The sequence below is a fragment of the Callithrix jacchus genome, chromosome 8, assembly GCF_049354715.1.
Source record: "Callithrix jacchus isolate 240 chromosome 8, calJac240_pri, whole genome shotgun sequence".
In the NCBI taxonomy this organism is placed as follows: Eukaryota; Metazoa; Chordata; class Mammalia; order Primates; family Cebidae; genus Callithrix; species Callithrix jacchus.
Window position 1 is genome coordinate 23,988,716 of NC_133509.1, and position 22,076 is coordinate 24,010,791.

General features: G+C 52.6%; 1 protein-coding gene across 5 annotated transcripts in view; it reads right to left on the bottom strand.

Moving 5' to 3' along the window:
* Positions 1-21,736, bottom strand: part of PSTPIP1 (proline-serine-threonine phosphatase interacting protein 1) — a 45,166-nt gene extending 23,430 nt beyond the window's left edge. For all 5 annotated transcript variants that reach the window (XM_054239476.2, XM_035259276.3, XM_035259275.3 and 2 more), the window contains exon 1: positions 21,268-21,736. In XM_054239476.2, coding sequence (XP_054095451.1) covers positions 21,268-21,278 — 11 coding nt within the window. In that variant the 5' untranslated portion in view covers positions 21,279-21,736. The remainder of the gene's footprint in view (positions 1-21,267) is intronic.
* Between the last annotated feature and the right edge of the window lie 340 nt (positions 21,737-22,076).

Genomic DNA, 22,076 nt, shown 5'->3' on the forward strand with positions numbered 1-22,076 from the left:
CCCAAAGCCATATACCCATAACAGCCATTTACTAGGGAGCCCAGGAACCATATTCTATTTTGGAACACCCAAACATTATTTGAAAAAAGAACTCTTGAAAATGATTACTCAAATTCTCTCCACCTCAAATCAAAGCTGTATTTCGGGGTATAATTCGGTTACTGTGGATTCAGAGGCTAGCCAGGTGCCCGGGCTGGGTCAGATGATCGCTGCCCTAGAGAACCAGTGAACACCCAGTGGCCACGGCCCAGCCATGTGGCACCCAGGACAACCTGTCCTGGACTAGGGGTGCCAAGTGGGGAGCAGGCACAGTCTCTTCCTCTGGGAGGCTCCCTCGAGCCGAATGTGGGACCCAGCCCTTGCCGTCCATGGTGTGTGGTCATCGAGCCGAATGTGGGACCCAGCCCTTGCCGTCCATGGTGTGTGGTCATCGAGCCGAATGTGGGACCCAGCCCTTGCCGTCCATGGTGTGTGGTCATCGGCTCCAGGCTGCAGCCCAGAACTCCAGGAGGAGGCTCCCGGAGGAAGCATATTCCTGCCTCCACCTCGAGGCCATGCCGCAAAGGCCTGGGTGCCCTGTTCTGTCCAGGGACAGTCCACCGGCTTCATTCTCTGGTGGGTGTTGGTGTGAGCCATGGCGAGGCCTGTGAGCTGGTCAGGGCCCCTCCGCGCCCCACGGTTCAGTGGAGCAGCAGCCTCGGTACCTACCGCCACTTCCCCCTTTTCCTGCCCATAACACTCTTGGTGGCTGCAGGGGTGAGACCACAGACACCAGGGCCTAAAGCAAGTTGTTTTACTTCTCAGGACCTGGTTTCCTCACTGGGGAAGCGGGGACAGGAGGCTAACCCCTTTTCGGGCCCTGATAGCCCAACCCTCTAGGGCGCAGCTCCCCTTGTGTGGACTGCAGATCAGAGAGGGCACTCGGGCCTGTTTGAGAGTCTGGGAAGGGTCTAACCGACTCGCTGTGGGTTCACACCTGCCGTGACCCTGGCCCATCTCAGCTCATTTCCTTCTCTGTGAAAATGGGCCTGATATCGTCACCACATAGAGCTGACCTGAGAAGAAAGTGAAATCACGCACATGGGGGAGAACAGTGGACTCAAGATCGGGCTCGCCACGAGGCGGGTACTGGGCTAAGGATGATGACTCCCATTTTACAGATGTGGAAAAGGCAACCCAGAGAGGCTACCCAACCTGCCCAGGGACCTGCAGGGCACAGCCCGGATAAAACCCAGAGAGGCCAAGCTGCGATCTTGGCTGTTAACCTCCCATTACTTCCCCTCTCTGCAAGCCCCACACTCAGGGCCTGTCATCCAGTGACAGTTCAGCAAGCAGCAGCTCCCTGAGCCCTCCCACCTGCCTGCCACCTCCCCGACCAAACACAGCCTTCCTCAGCTGGGGCCAGGCTGGAAGAAATGAGTCACCTTGTCACCTCCCCTCACCCTACACACCTTCCTCCACCAGAGTGTGGCTTTAAAGGGGAGTAAAACCTTTTTCAAATGCTCCCTTGCCTGGCACTCCAGAATACAGCATCTATCGAAGGACAGCTAAGCCTCCAACCTTGGGGGAGATGCCTGGGTTTTGGTTCCAGTTCCCATCTGCTATGTCCAAGAATTGGCACTGAAATCTTACCTGGGAACCAAGTGGGGGCCGTGAGAACAGCCTGACAGGGAGAGAGGGGCCCCAAGCAGACGCTGCGTGGAGCAGACTGCTGGATGCAGCGGGAGGGGCCGGAAGTGGAAGGGTGTAGGGAACGGAGTGGTCAGGGACTCCAGGGGGGCATGGTCACCACAGAACATGCCCAGATGCCAGGAAGAGAAAGAGCTGACCTGTGTGCGTTTGCTGTCACCAGTTACAACAGTATCAGGGCAGTGAGGTATTTCTCCCCTCTACAGTCATGACCCCATGCCCTGTCGTGCCCATGGAGACCCCAGAGGCAGCTGGCAGTGGAGTGTGGGTACTCCATGGCCAAGGAGGAAAGCGACCCTGTTCTGTTTTCCCCATCAGAGGTTTTCAATGAAAGTTGGGGGACTGGGCACTTTGAATGGAATGATAGAGTGAAGCTGTGATACAAGGTTGGACTGGATTGGGGTCCACCTGAACATGACTGGCAAAGCTCCAGTATGACCCACGGGTGGGGAAGCAAGACCCAGCAGAGGCCTTGAAGGTAGAGGAAAGAAAAGTGTTTCTACCTGCCCCCTACCAAGTTCAAAAGCACCTTGTAAAAGTCTTCCCAGTCTTGTTGAAAATCTTTCTAACAGCTGACACGTTCTTGGGTTGATAGGTTCTTCCCTTTCTGAAAACCTTTTAAAAAGATCATCTTTTATTGGCAGGTGAAGAAATGGAACAGGGAGTGTAGATTCCCTGCCTGTCATCTCACAGGCCTCGGAGCCAGGGCCGGCTGTGTCGGATGACAGTCATGGAGCTGCGTGTGCTGAGCTGCTGGTTTCCCTCACACCAGCAGGGACTTCTGCAGCCGGGGTAGCCGACACTGTGGGTTTGCTAACACCTAGTTTCCTGTTGCTTGTCTTCTGTGGACTGAAAACCTGGGGTAGGAAGGGCCAAGCTCCATGGAGGCAGAGGGGGGGTCTTTCAGGTTCCCCACTGGATCCCAGCACCTGGTGCCTGCACACAGCCCTGCTCACAGACACGCCATGAAGGGCTGGAGAAGTGCCTCGGTGAGGCCCTCTAGAGGACAAGGCTCTATGACTGCTGTTTCCTGAGGTGCCCTGTGGAGGGGACCAGATCGTCTGCTTGCAGATTCAGTGACCCATTCCACAGCACCTTTAAAGAAGCCAGACAAACTAGTCCCCTCTACTTCTTATAACAGTCCTCTGAGGCAGGTATTATCATCCCTATTGTATAGATAGGGAAACTGAGGCATGGGAAGGATAAGTCAATGGGTAGCAGCCAGGCTCCTCCCACTGCCCTATAGTCAGTACCCCACAATGGGACTCCTCTCCACCATTACTGGTTGGCAAATTGAGGCAGGCAAAGGACCAAACACTCAGGTGCAATTTGGATGGATGGATGGATGGATGGATGGGTGCATGGATGAAGGGATGGATGGATGGGTGGATGGATGGAAGGATGGATAAATGGGTGGATGTATGGGTGGTTGGGTAGATGGGTGGGTGGATGGGTGGATGGGTAGACGGGTGGGTGGGTGGATGGATGGACTGGTGGATGGGTGGACAAATGGAGGGATGGGTAGATGGGTGGATGGATGGATGGGTAGATTGGTGAATGGGTGGATGAATGGAGGGATGGGCACATGGGTGGATGGGTAGATGAGTGGGTGGGTGGGTGGGTGGGTGGCTGGATGGATGGATGGATGAGTGGGTAAGTGGATGGATGGATGGATGGGTAGACTGGTGAATGGGTGGATGAATGGAGGGATGGGTAGATGGGTGAGTGGGTGGATGGATGGATGGTTGGATGGATGTTGGATGGTTGGATGGATGAGTGGGTGAGTGGATGGATGGATGGATGGCCAGAGCCCTCAGTAATAAACAAGGCAGTTGCTTACCCAGAGAATCTGGGAGGAGGTGATGGGAGGGAATGGAGGGTTCCAAGCCAAAGCTGTGGAGGAACTGCTGAGGAACAGTCTCTCCGGCAGATCTCTGTGGGGCCATCAGGAGCAGAGGGAGCATTAGAGGCTGGAATTTCCCAAACCAGGACAGGATTCATAGGGACAGAGACAGGGAGGCCAACTCCAGGTCAATGCAAGGAAGGGCTTCCCAGGAGCCTGAGTGGTGACAGGTGTGGAAAGAGGGTGGGGTGCTTTGACAAGTGAGGAGGGCCCATCACTATGGTCTAAGCAGGTTAGGTTCCACAGAGAGGACTCAAGCCTCAGCTTGCCTGTTAAACTAGGGACTTGGTGTCTAGGAGCCCCCTGACCCAAGTACTGCAGCGGTCCAAGTATAGGCAGGTAAATATGGGATGAGGATGACTTACTGCTTTCTGAGATGGCCCAGGGTAAGTGTTGAACAGAGAGGGCCAAGAAGGCAAAGACAGACTTTTAGCTTTTAGAGAACAAATACACATTAATGTCAGATGAGCTACTCTGTGTTCATCTGGGCCAACTGGACCTTGAGATTAGAAATGAGTTTCCAGAGTGCCACAGCTCTCCGCTGAGTCCCAGTCTGATGGCCCATGCTAGGCCTTACAGGGCCCCTTGCCTGAGCAGCCCAGCTGGGCTGGGCTCCATTGTCCTGGGATGCCCACAGACCCGTGGCTGACAGGGGTCTGTCTCCCAGGGGTCTGACTCCCAGGGGTCCCACTGAGGGGGCAACACAAGCCCTGGACAAGGCCACACTGCACATGAGCTTGGCACCTGCCCTCAGCAATACTGACCATGAGGTAGCTACTGCCTGTCATGAGGATGAAGAAGGTGAGGACAAGAGAGGTGACTCTAAGGCTGTGGGGCATCTGGCTTTTGACCAAGATCTGCCTGGCTTGAAAACTTTGTTGTTTTAAATAGGCCTTCTCAATGATGAGGCAGGGAAGTTCCCACCGCCTCCATTCCCACTTCCTCCTGAGCTTTCATGGGGCCAGCGCAGATCCCTCTTCTTTCTCCTGCGTCATGAAACCAAAACATGCAGAAAAGTGAGAGAGGGCCAGGGACAGTGGCTCACACCTGAAGTCCCAGCACTTTCAAAAAAAAAAAAGGCACGTTCAAAAATGTTAACGGATACCTGGATACATTTGGTTGCTCTCCAGAAAGATTATATGAATTTAGATTCCCACCAGCAGTGTATGACATGTGCATTTCTTTTTTTCTTTTTTGAGACAAAGTCTCAGTCTGTCGCCCAGACTGGAGTGCAGTGGCATGATCTTGGCTCACTGCAACCTCTGCCTCCCGGGTTCAAATGATTCTCGTGCCTCAGCCTCCCAAGTAGCTAGGATTACAGGTGCCTGCCACCAGGCCTGGCTAATTTTTGTATTTTAGTAGAGATGGGCTTTCACCATATTGGCCAGGCTGGTCTCAAATTCCTGACCCCTGGAGATCCACCCGCCTCGGCCTCCCAAAGTGCTGGAATTACAGATGTGAACCACTGCACCCGGCCTGAAATGTGCGTTTCTTTATATCCTTGTCAACACTTCTGGCAACAAAACAAAAAGTAGACACATTGAATTCATCAAAATGAAAATCTTTTGTGCATCAAAAGACAATATCAAAAAAGGGAAAATGTGGCACATATATACCATGGAATACTGTGCAGCCATAAAAACGATGAGTTTGTGTCCTTTGTAGGGACCTGGATGAACCTGGAAACCATCATTCTCAGCAAACTGACACAAGAACAGAAAATCAAACACCACATGTTCTCACTCATAGGCGGGTGTTGAACAATGAGAACACATGGACACAGGGAGGGGAGCATCACATACTGGGGTCTGTTGTGGGGAATAGGGGAGGGACAGCGGGGGATGGGGAGTTGGGGAGAGATAGCATGGGGAGAAATGCCAGATATAGGTGAAGGGGAGGAAGGCAGCACATCACACTGCCATATGTGTACCTATGCTACAATCTTGCATGTTCTTCACATGTACCCCAAAACCTAAAATGCAAAAAAAAAATTAAATAGAGTGAAAAGACTCCAGAATTGACTGGGTGCGGTGGCTCACACTCTGGGTGACAGAGTGAGACCCTGTCTCAAAAGAAAAAGAGAAGAAAAGTGAGAGAGGAGGCAAGGAGCAAACACCAGGCAGCCAGAGGTAAAGGGAGCCACGCCCCTCAGGCTCACCTGCCTGGAAGTCCAGTGCTAGCGCTGCTCCTATACAAGCCTGCTTCAAGGCAGCAGGGACAGGTGCGGGGAGACAGAACAGGTGTCTGTAAAGGTGGCCTGAGGCCAGACAGAGGAGAGCCAAGTCATGCAGAGTAAGGGGCAGGACCTTCCCAGGAGGTCACAGGAAACAGGGCCAGGTTCCAGGTGCAGGGGAAGGGATTGAGTGGGTGGGATGCCTGGTGGGGCTCTCAGGCATGACCCCTTCCGATCCTCAGGAAACCCTGTCAAGTCAGTACTGTGCGGTCACTGTCCCATCTTACAGGCAGGCGAGGAACTGAGGCTAACAGTGACCAGCCCAGCTCACACAGCTCTGTACCACCCCTGCCAAGCTAATTTGGCAGTCGGGGCTCACTAGGATCCAGCAATGGGTGAGGGAGATGGCAGTGGCTGAGGGCGAAGGCAACTGAGGGAGGCCGGGGGCCCTTGGGAGTGACTGACACAGGGGAGGATGGAGCTGAGCCACCCCAGACCCCAATCTCTGGATGAGACGCTGACCCGGTAGCCAACCAGGAAAGGTACAGCTGTCTTCATAGGAAGAGCAGGGCTCCCTGCTGCATGGGCTCCCCGTCTGTGAGTGACCAGCCAGGTGGTGATGCAGCCAGGTGGGTCCTGGCACATCCCGGTCCCAAGCATCACCCTCCTGCACCACCTATGCCTGCAGGGATGTCCCAGGGGAGCACAGGCCCACCACAAGTGCAGGCAGCGGGGCGTGGTTAGGCTCAGGCACTGGTTCTGGTTCTGGCCAGTTCCACACAGTCTGCACAAGTCACAAACCTCCTGAGTGCAGACTCCTCCTCTGTGAGACCAGGACCAGCGCATCACCCGCTGCCAGGGGCTCTGAGGACTAAAAGGACAACACCTGCAGGAGACTCACACAGGGCACCTGGCACTTGCTGGGCTCCTGGAAGGGCAGCTGAGAGGATTAGTGCCTGTGAACTCAGAGGAGCTCTGGGAAGGGGCGTTGACAAGGAGAACTGGGTTTGATCCTAGCTGGGACACTTCTCTAGGCTAGTGGCTCCCACTCTCTGGCCTCTATTTTCTCATCTGTAAATTACGGAGAATACATGGCCCCCTAAGCCCTTATAGGGCTGCTATGCTTTGTGGCTGTGAATTGCTGCAGGTGTGAGGGCTGGCAGGCTCCCCTGGGCTTGGGGCTTGCTCAAGAGACAGAAATGAACCCCCAGAGCTTCAGGGGAGCCCCGCTCCTATGCCCATGCCCTTCCCTGAAGGCAGGGACAGACCCGGGCAGCCTCTGGAGACCCTTGGGCCTCCTCTGCCGGCCTTAGCAGGTCCTGGTCCTGCAAAGCTGAGCCTGGGGGCCTCCCGCGCCTGGGGATGATTGGACTCCACACCTGCCGGGGCTTGTGGGGCTGCTTATCCTTGGTTGGCCATTAACATGCGTGTCTCCACTCTCCATCCTCTAACCACCAAGGTGGGTTGAAAATACTACGATGCTTACTGACAAGGAACCAGAGGCTCAGAGAGGTGAGGGCTCCCCAGGGCACCTGGGAGTATAGTAGGATCAAAGCGGGCCGCTGGGCTCTAGGGCCAGAGTGACAGACAAAGGTGGTGCCCGCCAAGTAAAGGCTTCTGCGTGGGAGCCTGGGAAACTGCTCTGCTCTGCCCAGCACAGCCAGTGTACATGTCGCCCAGGGCCACGCTGTGGAAAAGCACGGCTCCAAGTAGAGTCAGATGCCCCGCTGCCCTCAGGCCGGGGGAGCTGGGCTGTGTGAGGAGGTTCTCTGGGACCATTCATTGTTTAACGTTTTACTCAGCCTGCATGGAGGCAAGACTCAACAAGACTGCATGGTGGCTCACGCCTGTAACCCCAGCACTCTGGGAGACCAAGGCGGGTGGGTCACTTGGCCTATCCAAGTAATAGGCTAATAGAAGACCAACCTGGCCAACATGGTGAAACCCCGTCTCTACTAAAAATACAAAATTAGCCAGGTGTGATGGCACATGCCTGTAATTGCAGCTACTCAGGAGGCTGAGGCAGGAGAATTGATTGAGCTCAGGAGACAGATGTTGCAATGAGCTAAGATCAGGTCACTGCACTCCATCCTGGGCAACAGAGCGAGACTCTGTCTCAAAAAACAAACAAAGAAACAAGACTGCCGGAACCTGAGTGAAACCTCCTTCCCTTGAGGACTGGGAGTTATCTGAGGACTGGGATGAAATTCTCACAGCTTCATGGCGGCTCCTGCTCTGACCCTAGACCCAGGCTTAGCCGCTGGTCTTCCCCTGGTCCTGGCACCAGCCACAGCTGTTTCTTTGGTTCCAGGGTCAATTTCCACACGCAAACACCCCACCCATTCCCAGTGCTTCCTGTGCTGTGCAGACATCACACCTGGCTGTGTTTAGTATTCACTGCATCCAGGGACACCGATTCCGAATTCCATGCTGATCTGCCCTCCACCCCCAGCCCTGCTTGCCTGAACCATCCTCAGCTGTTCCGGGTCTTCCTACCACCTATAGTCCAGGGGCCTGACGCCTGGGAGAGTGGGCTGAGAGCTGGTCCAGGCCAATGGCAATTGTTCAGGAGGTGACTGAGAAGAGAATCCTTTCTACTTCAGTGACTGCGGTCCTCAAAGTTTTCTATTTCCCAGGCTGGAGTGGAGGGGTGTGATTAGAGCTCACTGCAGCCTCGACCTCCTGGGCTCAAGTGATCCTCCCACCTCAGCTTCCCAAGTAGCTGCGACCACAAGTGTGCACCACTACGCCCCTGATAATTTTTGTATTTTTTGTAGGTATTGGGTTTTGCCGTGTTGCCCTGGCTAGTCTTGAACTCCTGGGCTCAAGCAATCCACCTGCCTCGGCCTCCCAAAGTGCCGGAATTACAGGCATGAGCCACTGCACTGGGCCAGAAGTCCTGATTTTTAAAGGCCCCTCAGGTCCAGGCAAGCCGAGGCCAGGATCTCCTCTTAATCCGCTAAGGAAGTTGGTGGCCCAGGCCCCAGGCCTTCCCTCCAGACCCTCCTTGAAGAAGAGAGAGCTGGTGGGGCCTCGAGGAAGCCAGGAAGTCATGGATGGACCTTCTTGGGGAGCTGGAAGGCAGGGCAATCACAGGGAGGAGCCCACAACCCCACAACCCTGAGGCCCTCTAAAGCCAGTGTCTCCCTATGTGTGCCCTGGGTGGGAGTATGATGAGGAGTTTGTCATGGACTTATGGCCAGTCCAGTCTGGGCAAGCTCAGGAGGGTCCAAGCCTCAGTCTCCTCACCTATAAAATGGGAACAACAAAAGCAGCTCTACTCGAGCCCTGAAGAGCCAAAAACAATCTTGAAAAAGAAGAACAAGGACTCACACTTCTTGATTTCAAAGCTTACTACAAAGCTACAGTAATTGAAGTAGTGTGGTACTATCCTAAGGACAGACATTTAACCAATAGAATAGAATAGTGAGCTCAGAAATAAACCCTAACATATACGGTCAATTGATTTTTGACAAGGGTGCCAAGACCATTCAATGAAAAAAGGAAATGTCTTCAACAAATGGTGCTGGGAAAACCAGATAGCCACATGCAAAAGAATGAAGCTGGACCCTTACTCTATTCTACATGCAAAAATCAACTCAAGATGAATCGGACACCTAAATGTAAGACCCAAAGCTACAAAACTTTAAAGGAAAACATAGGGAAAAGCTTCATGATATTTGATTTAGCAGTTATTTCTTGGATATGATATTAAAATCAGGCAACAAAACAAAAAATAGACACGTTGAATTCATCAAAATGAAAAACTTTTGTGCATCAAAAGACAATAACAAAAGAGTGAAAAGACACTCCAGAGTGGGAGAAAATATTTGCAAATTATATATCTGATAAAAGATGGGTATCCAGCATATATAAAGAACTCCCACAACTCAACAATAAAAAGACAACCAATTCAAAAGTGGGCAAAGGTCTTAAGTACACATTTCTCCAAAGAAGGTATACAAATGACTGATAAACACATGAAATGATGCTCAACATCACTAATTACTAGAGATATGCAAATCAAAACCATGATGAGATACTACTTCATGCCTCCTAGATTGGCTATGATTTAAAAAAAACAGAAATTAACAAGAGTTGGCAAAGATATGAAAAAACTGGAACGCTTCTGCATGGCTGATGGGAATGTAAAACTGCTTGGCAGTTACTCAAAAAGTTAAACATAGGATTACCATATGATCCAGCAAATCCACTCCTAGGTATATATCTAAAGAATTGAAAGCAGGGTTTCAAACAGGTGCTTGTACACCAATGAAAGGAATATTATTTTGTCATAAAGAGGAAGAAAATTCTGACACATGCTACAACATGGATGAGCCTTGAAGAAATTATGTCAACTGAAATAAGCCAGACACAAAAGGACAAATATTATCTGATTCTATTTATAGGAGATGAATAGAACAGGCAAATCCATAGAGATAGAACGTGGAATCGAGGTTGAGCAAGGTATGCGGTGAAGGGATATAGGGCACATTGGGAGCCTGACGTAGGGCTGATGGCCCCACAGGGTCTTGGGGTGAGCCTTATGCTGTGCTGAGGTGCAGGATCCGAGAAATAAAGAGACAGGACACAGAAGTACAAGAAAAACGCAGCTGGGCTCAGGGGGCCACACCACCTATAAGCGGAGTCAGGCGAGGCCCCGAATGTCCAGAAGCATGAGTATTTATTGTGTATAGGTTAGGGCGCAGGGCAGTGAGTGAAATCATCTTTAAGGATAGTGATAGGGTCGTGAGCAATAAAACATGGGGTCCACCCCCATTAGGTCACTTAGGCCAGGAGGTGGACAGTGCACAGCAAAGGGCCCCTTCCCACGAAGGCAAGGGCCGTGAGCAGTAAGCGGTCCACCCCCATTAGGTCACTGAGGTATGAAGGTGGGCCATGCTCAGTGTGCAATACTTCTATCTATGGTCAAACTACTTCTAGGAAGATTTATAGGAGGATGCTTTGAGTCACACAGCAGTGACAGAGCTGTCAGGGTTACCGCCACCTTCTGGTAGCTTCCAAGGGGTTCTATGGGAAGATGCTTTTCAAGCAGTACAGTAGCAAGAGCTGATAAAGTTCACAGTCACCAAGGTGGATTGCCGGTCTGAGGGCAGCCTTCCACAAGAACTGGAGCAAGGTCCTACAACTCCTTTATCAGGAGGAGTGGCTCTCGCCCCAAGCCTGCCATACAGCGGGCATCTTTATGATACTGAACGCTGCCGCCTGGGCCATGGATTCTTGTCCTGGCATAACTGTTTTCCCTTAAATCATGCTCTGTACTGTGTCCACTCTAGGCATTCCTCCGATATGAACTAAGATATAATTATAGGTATATATGTAGGGAAATATTCTTTAGGCACTCATACTATTAACTATTATATGATTATATATAGAGGATTATATAAAGGGATTTGTCAAGCCCTAATTCTATAAACTAATATATGATTATATAAAGGATTATATAAAAGGAAATAGCTGAGTGGTAACACTATAAAGTGAGATATTCCTCAAGCCCTAACTGTGCCGGGGTTCTGCTTAGCTCTCATTCCTCGGTGCCTGTATGGGGGGTTACCCACAAAAGGGTGGGAAGTTCTTGTTTAATGGGTACAATTTCTGTTCAGAACGATGAAGCAATTGAGGAAATGCTGAATGTTCTTAATGCCACTGAATCATACACTTAAAAATGGTTAAAATGGTTAATTTTATGTTACATCTAATTACCGCAGCTCTCAAAACTTCTAACCTCTGTTCACTCAGGTGAATCGAACAAGGTCATGAAAATGATAAAAATTAGATGTATGCCCATTGTCGGCAATGGTAAGTTTTGTTTTGTTTTGTTTTGTTTTGAGATGGAGTTTTCACTCTTGTTGCCCAAGCTGACGTGCAGTGGCACCATCTCAGCTCGCTGCAACCTCTGCCTCCAGGTTCAAGCAATTCTCCTGTCTCTGCCTCCTGAGTAGCTGGGATTATAGGCATGCACCACCATGCCCAGCTAATTTTTTTGTATTTTTAGTAGAGACAGGATTTCACCACGTTGGCGAGGCTGGTCTTGAACTCCTGACCTCAGGTGATCTGCCCACCTTCGCCTCCCAAAGTGCTGGGATTACAGGCATGAGCCACCACCCTCAGCCAGCAATGGTAATTAATGACCACAATTATCTATGTTGATGCCTCTCAACCTAAAGTTTTACATGGAGGCTCTGGGGAACTTTGAAAAATATGGATGTCCAGGTCCTACCCCCAGAAATTAGGATGTAATTGACCTGGGGTATAGCCTAGGCATTGGGAATTTTTTACAATGACAGTCCTACAAGATCTGACTCTCTGTTGCCCAGGCTGGAGTGCAGTGGTGCAAACAGGCAGTCAGTACAGTCTCCAGCTCCTGGGTTCAAGTGACCCTTCCACTCCAGCCTCCCAATTAGCCGAGACTACAGGTGTGCACCACAGGTCCAGCTAATTTTTGTTTTTATTTTTGCTTTGTTTTGTTTTTTAAGAGAAGACGTTTTACCGTGTTGCCCAGACTGGACTTGAACTCCTGGGTTCAAGTGATCTTCCCACCTCAGCCTCCCAAAGTGCTGGGATTACAGGCATGAGCCACCACATCCGGCCCTGTTCTATTTCTGACCTTATCTTCAGCTACTCTCCACCTTGGTCACTCTCTCCCGCTACGAGGGCATGTTCTTGCCTCAGCCCATCACCCCTTCACTTCCCCCACAGTGTGGCTGTTTCCCGTTCCTGTTTCCACAGCTGGGAAACCCTGAGTTCCATCTGGCCACCACATCCCCACACTGGTTGCTGGTCTCCAGGGCTCTGGCTGGCACTTCCTGTTGCCCAATGGTGGTTGGCCTGTCAACACCAGCAGAAAGAGCTGTCACTCTCCTGCCTGCTCCATCGCCCACTGCTCAGAGCGCCGGGCGTCGGCAAACCACCACACTCTCCCATTTACTGCAAAGGGCTCTCTGACATAGGCCTGAGCAGGTGGCATCCAGGCCCAGCCCAGCCCGAAAGTCCATCTGTGTGGCATCCCCCAGGCCCACATCCCTTCCATGAGGCTCCGTTTCCTCTCTGTAAAACAGGAATAAGAATACTGACCTCACAGGACTATGGGGACTATTGCTGGAATTAAGTGAGATAACATAGATCAGCAGTGGTGCAACTGTGGCTCACTGCAACCTCCACCTCCCAGGTTCAAGCGGTTCTCCTGCCTCAGCCCTTGAAACCAAAGGAACGATTCTCTAATGGTAGTAGTGAACACAGTGGAGGAGGCATCCTGGAAACAGCAAGATCTATATATAAGTCTCGCCCACTAGGTGCATATCCAGTTATACATCTGGGTGCACTGACATGTTCCTGGTCTGCTGTCCCACTACAGTGAGCAGGAGGAGGTGGTCCCTCAGCACTGCCCTGAGCCTCCCCATCCTCAAAGCCCTTATCTTAAGTGAGCATGACTCTGACATCCTACAGATGAGGAAACTGAGGTTCAGAAAGGGAAAATCATTCTCCAAGGCTACCCAGCAAGTGTGGGTAAGGGCTGGGTGAGGCTTTGAAGAAACCCGTTTCCTTCCATTTTTTTTTTTTTTTTGAGACATAGTTTTATTCTTGTTGCCAAGGCCGGAGTGCAATGGTGCAACTGTGGCTCACTGCAACCTCCACCTCCCAGGTTCAAGCGGTTCTCCTGCCTCAGCCCCCTGAGTAGCTGGGATTGCAGGCACGTGCACCACGCCTGGCTAATTTTTTTTTTTTTAGTAGAGATGGGGCTTCACCATACTGGCCAGAAAGGTTTCAAACACTGGCCTCGGCCTCCCAGGAAGCTCACTTCCTTCTAAACCTGGGAGGATGGGGCATGACTGAGTCTGTCAGGGAGAAAGCTTCTGGAGCCAATCCAGAGAGGAGTCCTGGTGTGGGCGGCCCAAGGCCCAGGGCATCATTCTCTCTAGTTGGAAGCAGAGGCAGTCTCGGTTTCCACCCCCAGTTCCCTCCATCGTGCGGTTTGCAGCGTCAGCCAGGCTCTGGGTGAGGAGGAAGGGCATCCCTCTCACAGCCCGCAGCCTCTGTGCTCTTTTGCACGAGAGGAAACAGCCACTGCCAGAGAGGGTGCAAAGAGGCAGAAGACAGTATCTCTGCCACCACTTAGGGCAGAGACCTTTCACAACCCAGCTCACGCCTCCCTTCCTACCAGTCACCTTGCACAATGCTCCGGGCCAGAAAACTGAATTCCAGACCCCCTTCCACACCTTTGCCCATGCTGTACCTCCCACCTTGAGTGCCATTTGTCCTCCTGACATCTCCCAAATCCTCACCCACCCTTCAAAGCCCAAAGCAAGGCCCTCCTTCTCCATCTCACGGGCTGCCCTAGCTCTGTGTAGATGCCAGGAGCAGCCAGGAAAAGCACATGAGTTCCTGGGGACTGGAGTGCAAAGCAGATTATCAAGAAGCGGTTCTTGCTTCCATCAAGAATAAATTTCAATTCAGAATTCAGAACACCGAATCGACCAGAACACTGCAGCCAGCAAATCCTGGCAGTGACCATCTGCAGGCATCACGAAAGCAGAGCGAGCATGACCACAGACCTCTGCGATCTTCTAACACCCGAGACAGCCAGCCGCGTGCCATGGAATGGGCACAGATGAACCCAGCTCTTGGTCCCCAGGGCCCAAGTAGCATAAAGTATGCGCAGAGTGTGTGGAAGAACTCATGCTAGCAAACCACACATTTGGCCTAGAAACACCAACTCAGTCTTGAAAGCAGGAATTGCTTAGTTTTCTTTTTAATGACACAGGTACTCTGTATGGACTTGCAGAAGATTAGCTGGGGAATGGAAAGAATCCTTCTTCCAAATCCACAGACACCAATGTTAACATGTGGGGGCGGGGGGACATCCTTGCATCCTACAGAAATTAAAATAGGATCAAGAACAAACTTTAGCATTCAGGGGCAGAGGGCAATGGAGTCCAACAGACTGGGGTAGGAGTCCCTGCCCTACCCTGCACGTGACCCTGGTCTGGTCCTAGACCTGCTGTGCCTTAGGTTCCATCACAGAGTCAGGAAAACACTGGTGATGGGTTTGGGGGCATGTGGAGTGAATGGCACCGTGCCTGGCATGGAACGGGCACTCAGCAAATGGGCAGCATTGCTGCTCCTCTGGGGGTGATGTAACTAGCTGGGATTCAGGGAAAAAGTCTTCATGGGGTTTGAAATAAGTGTCCTCTTTTCCAGTTTTAGTTGTTTGATTTAATTTTTGAATAACTGATACATTCATATGGTTCAAAAATCAAACAGTATAAAAACATCAATCCTGAAAACGTTCACAGCTGCTCAACCTCATCCTTCATCCATCTCTTTTCTTTCATTCTCCCAGCGGCAACCACTTTAATTAGCTCTCTGTGCCTACACCCACAGATCCTTGATGTTCATTCAACACGCCTGTGCCAGTATAAATGCTTATTTCCCCACTTTTCACAACAGGTTGCCGATCAGACGCATTGCTAGGCTCTCTGCTTTTTACACGGAACACCAGGTCTTAAAGCGCTTTCCCAATCAGGACCGAGAGCGCCTCTGTCCTCATTCCTTCTGACAGATGCAGCCAGGCAGGTGCTGGGAAGGGACTGACTTGGTGGCAGCAAAGGCAGGAGGGCCAGGGCCTCTCTTTCCCACCTCCTGCACTGTCTGCAAGCCCCAGGTTCCCCAGAGAACTGCTCCTCAGTCACTGGTCTCCTCAGCCTCAAGGCCACAGCAGCTTGCCAGGATGCAAGTCTTTCCGAAAAGTCAGAGCAGGCTCTGGTTTCCACAGGGCACCGCCCACAGGCCCTGCCCCTTCTGAGTTCCCTCCTTCTTGTGTGAAAAAGCTCCTGCCCAACCAGAGGACTGCCGGGGATCGATCCCGAAGTGGCTGCTAGTACCCGTGGCTAGAGAACTGGCCCCCGTCTTTCACCCAGAAATGCATCCTCCCCCGGGAAGGAGTCATTAGCCTCCTCTGCTGAAAGAAATAATCCTCAACTGAAAAACTTTTATAGTCAAAGATCTACCCATGCCGTCACCATCCAGAATAATAAATAATTAGCAGTAACCTAAATGCTCAGCAATGGGGGATTGGGCTAATAATCACAGCATGGTCACCAAATTCACAAGCTAGAGAACTGTGCAGCCATGAACAGTGGTGCTTGGGAGATGAGGAAGCCACGTCCACATCCACACGTGGTCCCAATGGAGTGAGTTACGCTAAAAAAAAAGGGGAGGCTTGCAAAGCGCGAACATACCCAAACCATAGAGCAAAAAACAGTTAAGATGGTAAATTTGATGCTGCGTGTATTTCACTACAATTTAAAATAATGCTAGAAAAAAAAGGAGGGAGGGCCATGCATGGTGGCTCACACCTCTGGAAGCCAAGGCAGGAGGATTGCTTGAGCCCAGGAGTTTGAGACCAGCCTGGGCAACACAGGAAGGCTGCATCTCTACAAAAATAAAACATTTTTAAAAGGGAGGGGAAATTCAAAATTGCATACATAATATGCTTGCACCTATGTAAGACGCTCTTATGCAAACACAGTGAAACACTAGCAGTTGTGGGATGAGACTGAAGGTGCTTTTTTGTTTCCTATTTTTCTCCATTTCCCCACTTTCCTTTTAGGATCTTATATTAATTGATTTTGTTTCTTTAGAAAGTATCTGTATAGCTTTAAGTGCCCAGGACAGAACAGGTACCCAGCAAATGTCAGGCTCTGCTGATGCCCCTGGGCCATGGTAGACAGGCCTGGGGGTAGGGACAGGCAGCTTTATGACAGGTCAAAGTAGGGTCCCTCAGTCCCCTTCTCTGTAGCCTCGTAAATGGATGCCTCAGCATCTCAGAACTAGGAATAGAAAAGGCACCAGCGGCTGAATGTCACATAAGGAAGGGGTGGGCTAGCCCTGCAGGTCCCACTGTGTGAAGCTGGTGAGTCACTGCCCCATCCAGCAGCCCTGCTGTCTCCTGTTAAATGGACTTGGGGAGGCTCAGCTCCTCCCAGTGTGGCACAGGGGGTTCCAGATGGAGCCAGAGCCCAGCCTCAAAAGAGAGCTACACCCACATGTCATGGGGGGCTGGGGGGGAATTCAGGCCTATTGTCCCCACTCTTGGTGTCTCCCACCCAAAGGGTGGGTGACGGTCATTGTAGTGCATGTGGCCCAGCTTCCCCAGGTCCTTCCTTTTCCTTTTAACTACCCTGAAAGGGCTAGGATGTGGATCTCAATCGAATCTGGTCCAGAACTATATTTTCCCTCTTAAAACAATATCTAATGACATCTTTGCAAAGGCCATTGGATAGACATACACGTTTCGGGGAATGGGGAACCTGGGAGGGGACAGCACAGTTGAGATGCTGCTCCCCTCAGAGTACTCCTTGCCTGGCCCAGTTATTCTTCCAGCCCTGGCACCAGGCTGTGCCTTCCTTCAGGGCAAGGCAGTCTCATTCGTCTGATTAGATGTGGGGGGTGAAGATGCTCAGGGGTCCAGGGTGGACTACCTAGTAGAGAACCTTGCTCACCAAATATTTGCAGAATATAACAAAAGTGAAATGAAGTGCTGGGCGTGGTGGCTCACACCTGTAATCCCAGCACTCTGGGAGTCTGAGGAGGGCGGATCACCTGAGGTCAGGAATTCGAGACCAGCCTGGCCCACATGGCGAAACCTCGTCTCCACTAAAAATACAAAAATTAGCCGGGTGTGGTGGCAAGCAACTGTAATCCCAGCTACTCGGGAGGTTGAGACTGGAGAATCGCCTGAACCCAGGAGGCAGAGGTTGCAGTGAGCCAAGGTTGAGCCCTTGCACTCCAGCCTGGGTGACAGAGTGAGACTCTGTCTCAAAAAAAAAAAAAAAGTGAAATAAGTAAAAACTGGGTTCAGGAAGGGAGGTGGCCCATGAAGCCAGTCACTCACTGTACATTCGTTTATCCTATCAACACTTCCTCAGCAGGTACCCCACTTGTCAGCCCTGTGCAGAGGATACAGACAGACGTTTCTTGCAATAGTTTGGCCACCTGCTGGGAGTGGAGCCACTGACAAACTGGGTGAATGGGGAGGACCGTTCCTTTTCTAGGCTTCCCAGCACCTTAGCCTCAGTGCTGGGCCAGACAACATGAGGTCTAATGCCCTCTCCACTCAGACGGCTGGTATTCACAGACTCAACCTTGTCTCACTGACAGGTCCCACTCTGAGGCTCATTCACAAACTTCCTGCCAAGGAGTGATGCTCTTTATCATCTGCATGTATCACAGAATCACATTATCCCTTCCCTCCCCCTGTGGCTGGTCTGCCCTGCCTCACTCCTACAGCAGCGTGCATCTGAACGCTCGGCTGCAGCTGAAATCAGGCCATAAAGAAACACTATGTGGCCACGCTGACAAAATTGCAAAAACAGGCTGACTGAGGGGCAGGACTGTGTCAGCTCCCACGCGGAGTGTCCCCACTCCTCCTGTGCCACAGCAGCTGCTTTTCAGACTGTTTCTGTCTCCTTCCTTGCAATCAGGCTACTAGCTGTCTGTGAAACGTTCTCTCATAGGTCAGGTCCAGCAGCAGCTGTAGATCAGGTGCTGTGCAGGCTGCCACTAATCACTACATCTCCAGGCTAAAAGACCCCGTGACCAAGCTGTTAAAACTGAGTGAAATTAGAGTTCATAGGCCCTGAGTAAATGCTAGGGGACATCTCCTAGGAGTGCAGTGTATGAGCTTTCAGGAAAGCTCTTAGGGAAATCATCTTTGGCTCCCGAGAAACCACTTTTGCTTCCTCTCTTACTATGAGCTGCAACCAGAAACAGCAGGGCTGGCTCCCCTCCCCCACCGGTGTTCTGAATGGGTGAGGTTGCCGGATAACTGAAGGGCTGTGGTATCAAACATAATCTTTCTAGTTTAGCCAAAGTGGGGTCCCTCCACTCTGTCAGCTCTGTCACCCAGACTAAAATGCAGTGGTGCGATCTCGGCTCACTGAAACCTCTGCCTCCCGGGTTCAAGCAATTCTCCTGCCTCAGCCTCCCAAGCAGCTGGGATTACAGGCGCCTGACACCACGACTGACTAATGTTTGCATTTTTAGTAGAGGTTTCACTATGTTGGCCAGGCTGGTCTCAAACTCCTGACCTGAAGTGATCCGCCCGCCTCAGCCTCCCAGAGTGCTGGGATTACAGGCGTGAGCCGCCACGCCCAGCCTAAAACCAGTCATTTCTAAACAGTGTGCTGCCAGGCTGCAGCGTTTAATGACAGTGCCTTGGGCTGGGGTGGGGACAGGCATGGACAAGGGCCGAGGTTCCTGGGCTGTACCTAACATAAGCCCTGCAGTCAGAGTAGTGTGCCTTTTCTGTTTTACAGATTGGTCTGCGAATAGAGCTTCAAAACACTGTTCTTGCCGCCTTGTCTGATCTTCTTACCCCTCTGGGAGCTAAGAGGATTTCTTCTTTACCCTGAAGCCAAAAGATTCAGTGATAGGTAGAGAGAGGGATCCTGCAACCACACAGGCTCTGGAGCCCACCTGCCAGGGGTTTAATTCCAGCTGTGTGACCTTGTGCCAGTCTCTGATTGTCTCTGTGCCTCAGTTTCCTCATCTGAATGGAAGAGATAACAGTAGCATCTGTTTTGAGGATTGAATGGGTGACTATGCAGACATCTTGAGAACAGCGCCTGGCACATCCTTCATGCTCAGCAAATGTTAGTTGTTGTGTGCACTGGGATGGGCTGAGCACCAGGAGGTGTTTGCATCCAGAGCCCTGGGCCAGGTGGTGCCTACAATGACCTTTCAGGGTGTCCGCCCAGACTCAGTGTGAGAGGTTCCCACTGGCTACTTCTCACCCCTTCCTGCTGTGGCCTTCCCTAGGGAAACTGTCGGCCTGCCCCAGACCCAGGGAGCCAGCCACAGAGGAGGGCAAGCAGTTGGAAGCCAGGAAGCCCAGAGGTGTGATGAGCGCAGAGTGTAGGCAGGATGCCGCCCAGGAAGCTCCACAGGGGCTGGTTACTTGCTTCTGTGCTGTCGCCACACCCTGCTCCATTATATGCCACCCCTATCTGTGCCAGACCCTGCCATTGAGCCTGCTCCTTGTCCAGCTCTGCCCTAGGGAAGGCAGGCCCAGGGGCTCTGGGCCTGGACAGAGGACTCAGTGTTAAAATAGTCAGGGGGTCCTGGACTGCCTAGGGCTACAGAGTGGCCTGGGTTTCCACCTACCCCTTCCCCCAACTTTGCACACCAAGGCAGGGCAGCGATGTGGTGACCTCACCTCCCTCCCGCCAGGGCTGCGGCTGCCAGCTTGGGCCGTGGGCATCCTGGTGCCTGGTCCTCCGGATGGGCTGAGGCAGCTCTGCTTCCATTGGCTTCTCTGGGCTGGCCCACCCTCTCTTTAGAGATGGGGAAGCCAAAGCCCAGAAAGGCACAAGGCGCCCTCCCCACGGGGAGTCCTTTGCCTACTGTGCAGTCAGTGGAGAGGAAGCAGAACGCTCACACGCTGGCCACAGGCCCCAAGTGGAACTGGCCGGAAGGGAAGGAAGGCCTGGCTCTGCAGCTCTCATCCTCCTGGCCGCAGCCCCAGGAAAGGGCCCGGGGAGGGCCAGGTTGTTGGCCGGGGCTCAGCAGGCTAAGCCGAGGGCCAGAGGGTCCTCGTCAGGGTTGGCAGCAGCACCCCAGGACACCCATATTCCCCAGCTCCAAGAGGTCTCAGCTTTTCCCCAGAGCCCTGGGCACAGACAGAGCTGAGGGGCAGAGGGGTGGTTGAAGGACAGCTGGAAAATTGCTGAGATGATCTGGGACTCCAAGCTGGGCTTCAGGCTACGCCGCCTGGGCCAAGCCACTTCACCTCTACCACAGGCTGGGCGCCCTTATTTCATGGGGAAATGACTAGATGTAAGCCCGTGTTGAATTTAAGAAAGTAAGCAAGCAATTCCCGCCTGGGTGCCTCCTGGAAGGACCCCTAAGGTCTGCAAGGGACAAGGGGCTGGATGAGGGGACAAGAATTACCATTTGGAGTGAGGCAAGGTGCTGGGGGGCTTTAGCGTGTCCAATTGGTCCCCTTGCTTGATCCAATGCTTTAGTTGATGTGTTGATATCTATCCCCATTATATAGATGGAGAGACTGAGGCTCAGAAAAAGAAATGTCTCACCCAGCCCTTAAGTAACAGAGCCAAGACCTGAACCCAAGTTTCTCTGGTCCCTAAATCTGCATCCCCTCCTTTGCTACCCCACACATGCTCTTCAAACCCGCACCCAAGTGTTAGCCTCTCCTAAGGGGCTCCTGCTGTGGGGAGAGGTCTTTCAGAGGAGAAAACAGCTGGGGCAGCAGAGAGGAGGCCCCTCACTCACGGAGTCCGTTTGCCTTCCAACCCAGAGAGGGTGGGGGCCCCGGGCCGCCTCCGCAACGATTAAGACCAAGAATCAACCACTATTTGATGAGAAAGCTGCCCTCTTGGAGCCGCATTCCGTGGCCCCACGGAGATTTCAGCCTCGCTCTGCCCGCTCCACTTGTCCAGTGCCCCCAGCCATCCTCACTTACCCAAAAGGCATCTTTGAACTGCAGCTGGGGCATCATTCTCAGGCGTCTGCCACGGCAAAGCTCGCTCTCCTGCCACAGGCTGGCCTGATGGAGGGCCGTACGCCAGGAGCACCGTCCCAGTCCTGGCAGGGCTGGCCCAGGCCCCCCTTCCCGGCCGGCGCCGTCTGCAGCACTCAGAAGGCAGCCACGAGCCAGGAGGAGCTGCCGAGGGGAGGAAAAAGGCTCAACCTGTTTTGTTTGGGGCTAGAATCGGCAGCAAAATGAGGAAGGAGCGGAGCTCAGTGATGGGAGGGCGGATCCTGGTGTCCAGCCCAGCCCCTCGCCGACCCTGCGGAGATGGAGGACACAGTCTGGGACCCAGGGCAGGGAGCAGGGATGCCAGCCCCGGGGGGGAGGCAGTGGCCAGTGGAAGAGGCAGGCTGGAGCACAGGCCAGGCGGGCAGGCAGCCCGACCTACGCAGTAAGGTTTGTGCAACCTCCCCCGGGGGCAGGCACGGGCCGTCGCCCACAGGAAGTGGAGCTGTGGCTCTCCCCTGTGCAGCCCCGCCTGCCACCTGCCACCCTACTCCTGCCTCTTCCTGCCCCCTTCCGAGGCGCGGGCTCATTTTATTCCAGAGGCCATGCGCTAAGGGAGCTTGAGGCCCACTGACAGTGTGGCCAGGAGGGGCCCAGGAGCCCCAGGTGTGTCACCCTCCAGCCCAGCACTCCTCCAGGCTGGGCCCAGAGACACTAGACTCCACCCCTCACCCCTAAGCCATTCCGGAGGGGCTCACCCAGGCCTAGGACGTTCCTCAGAACCTGGCTGCTCC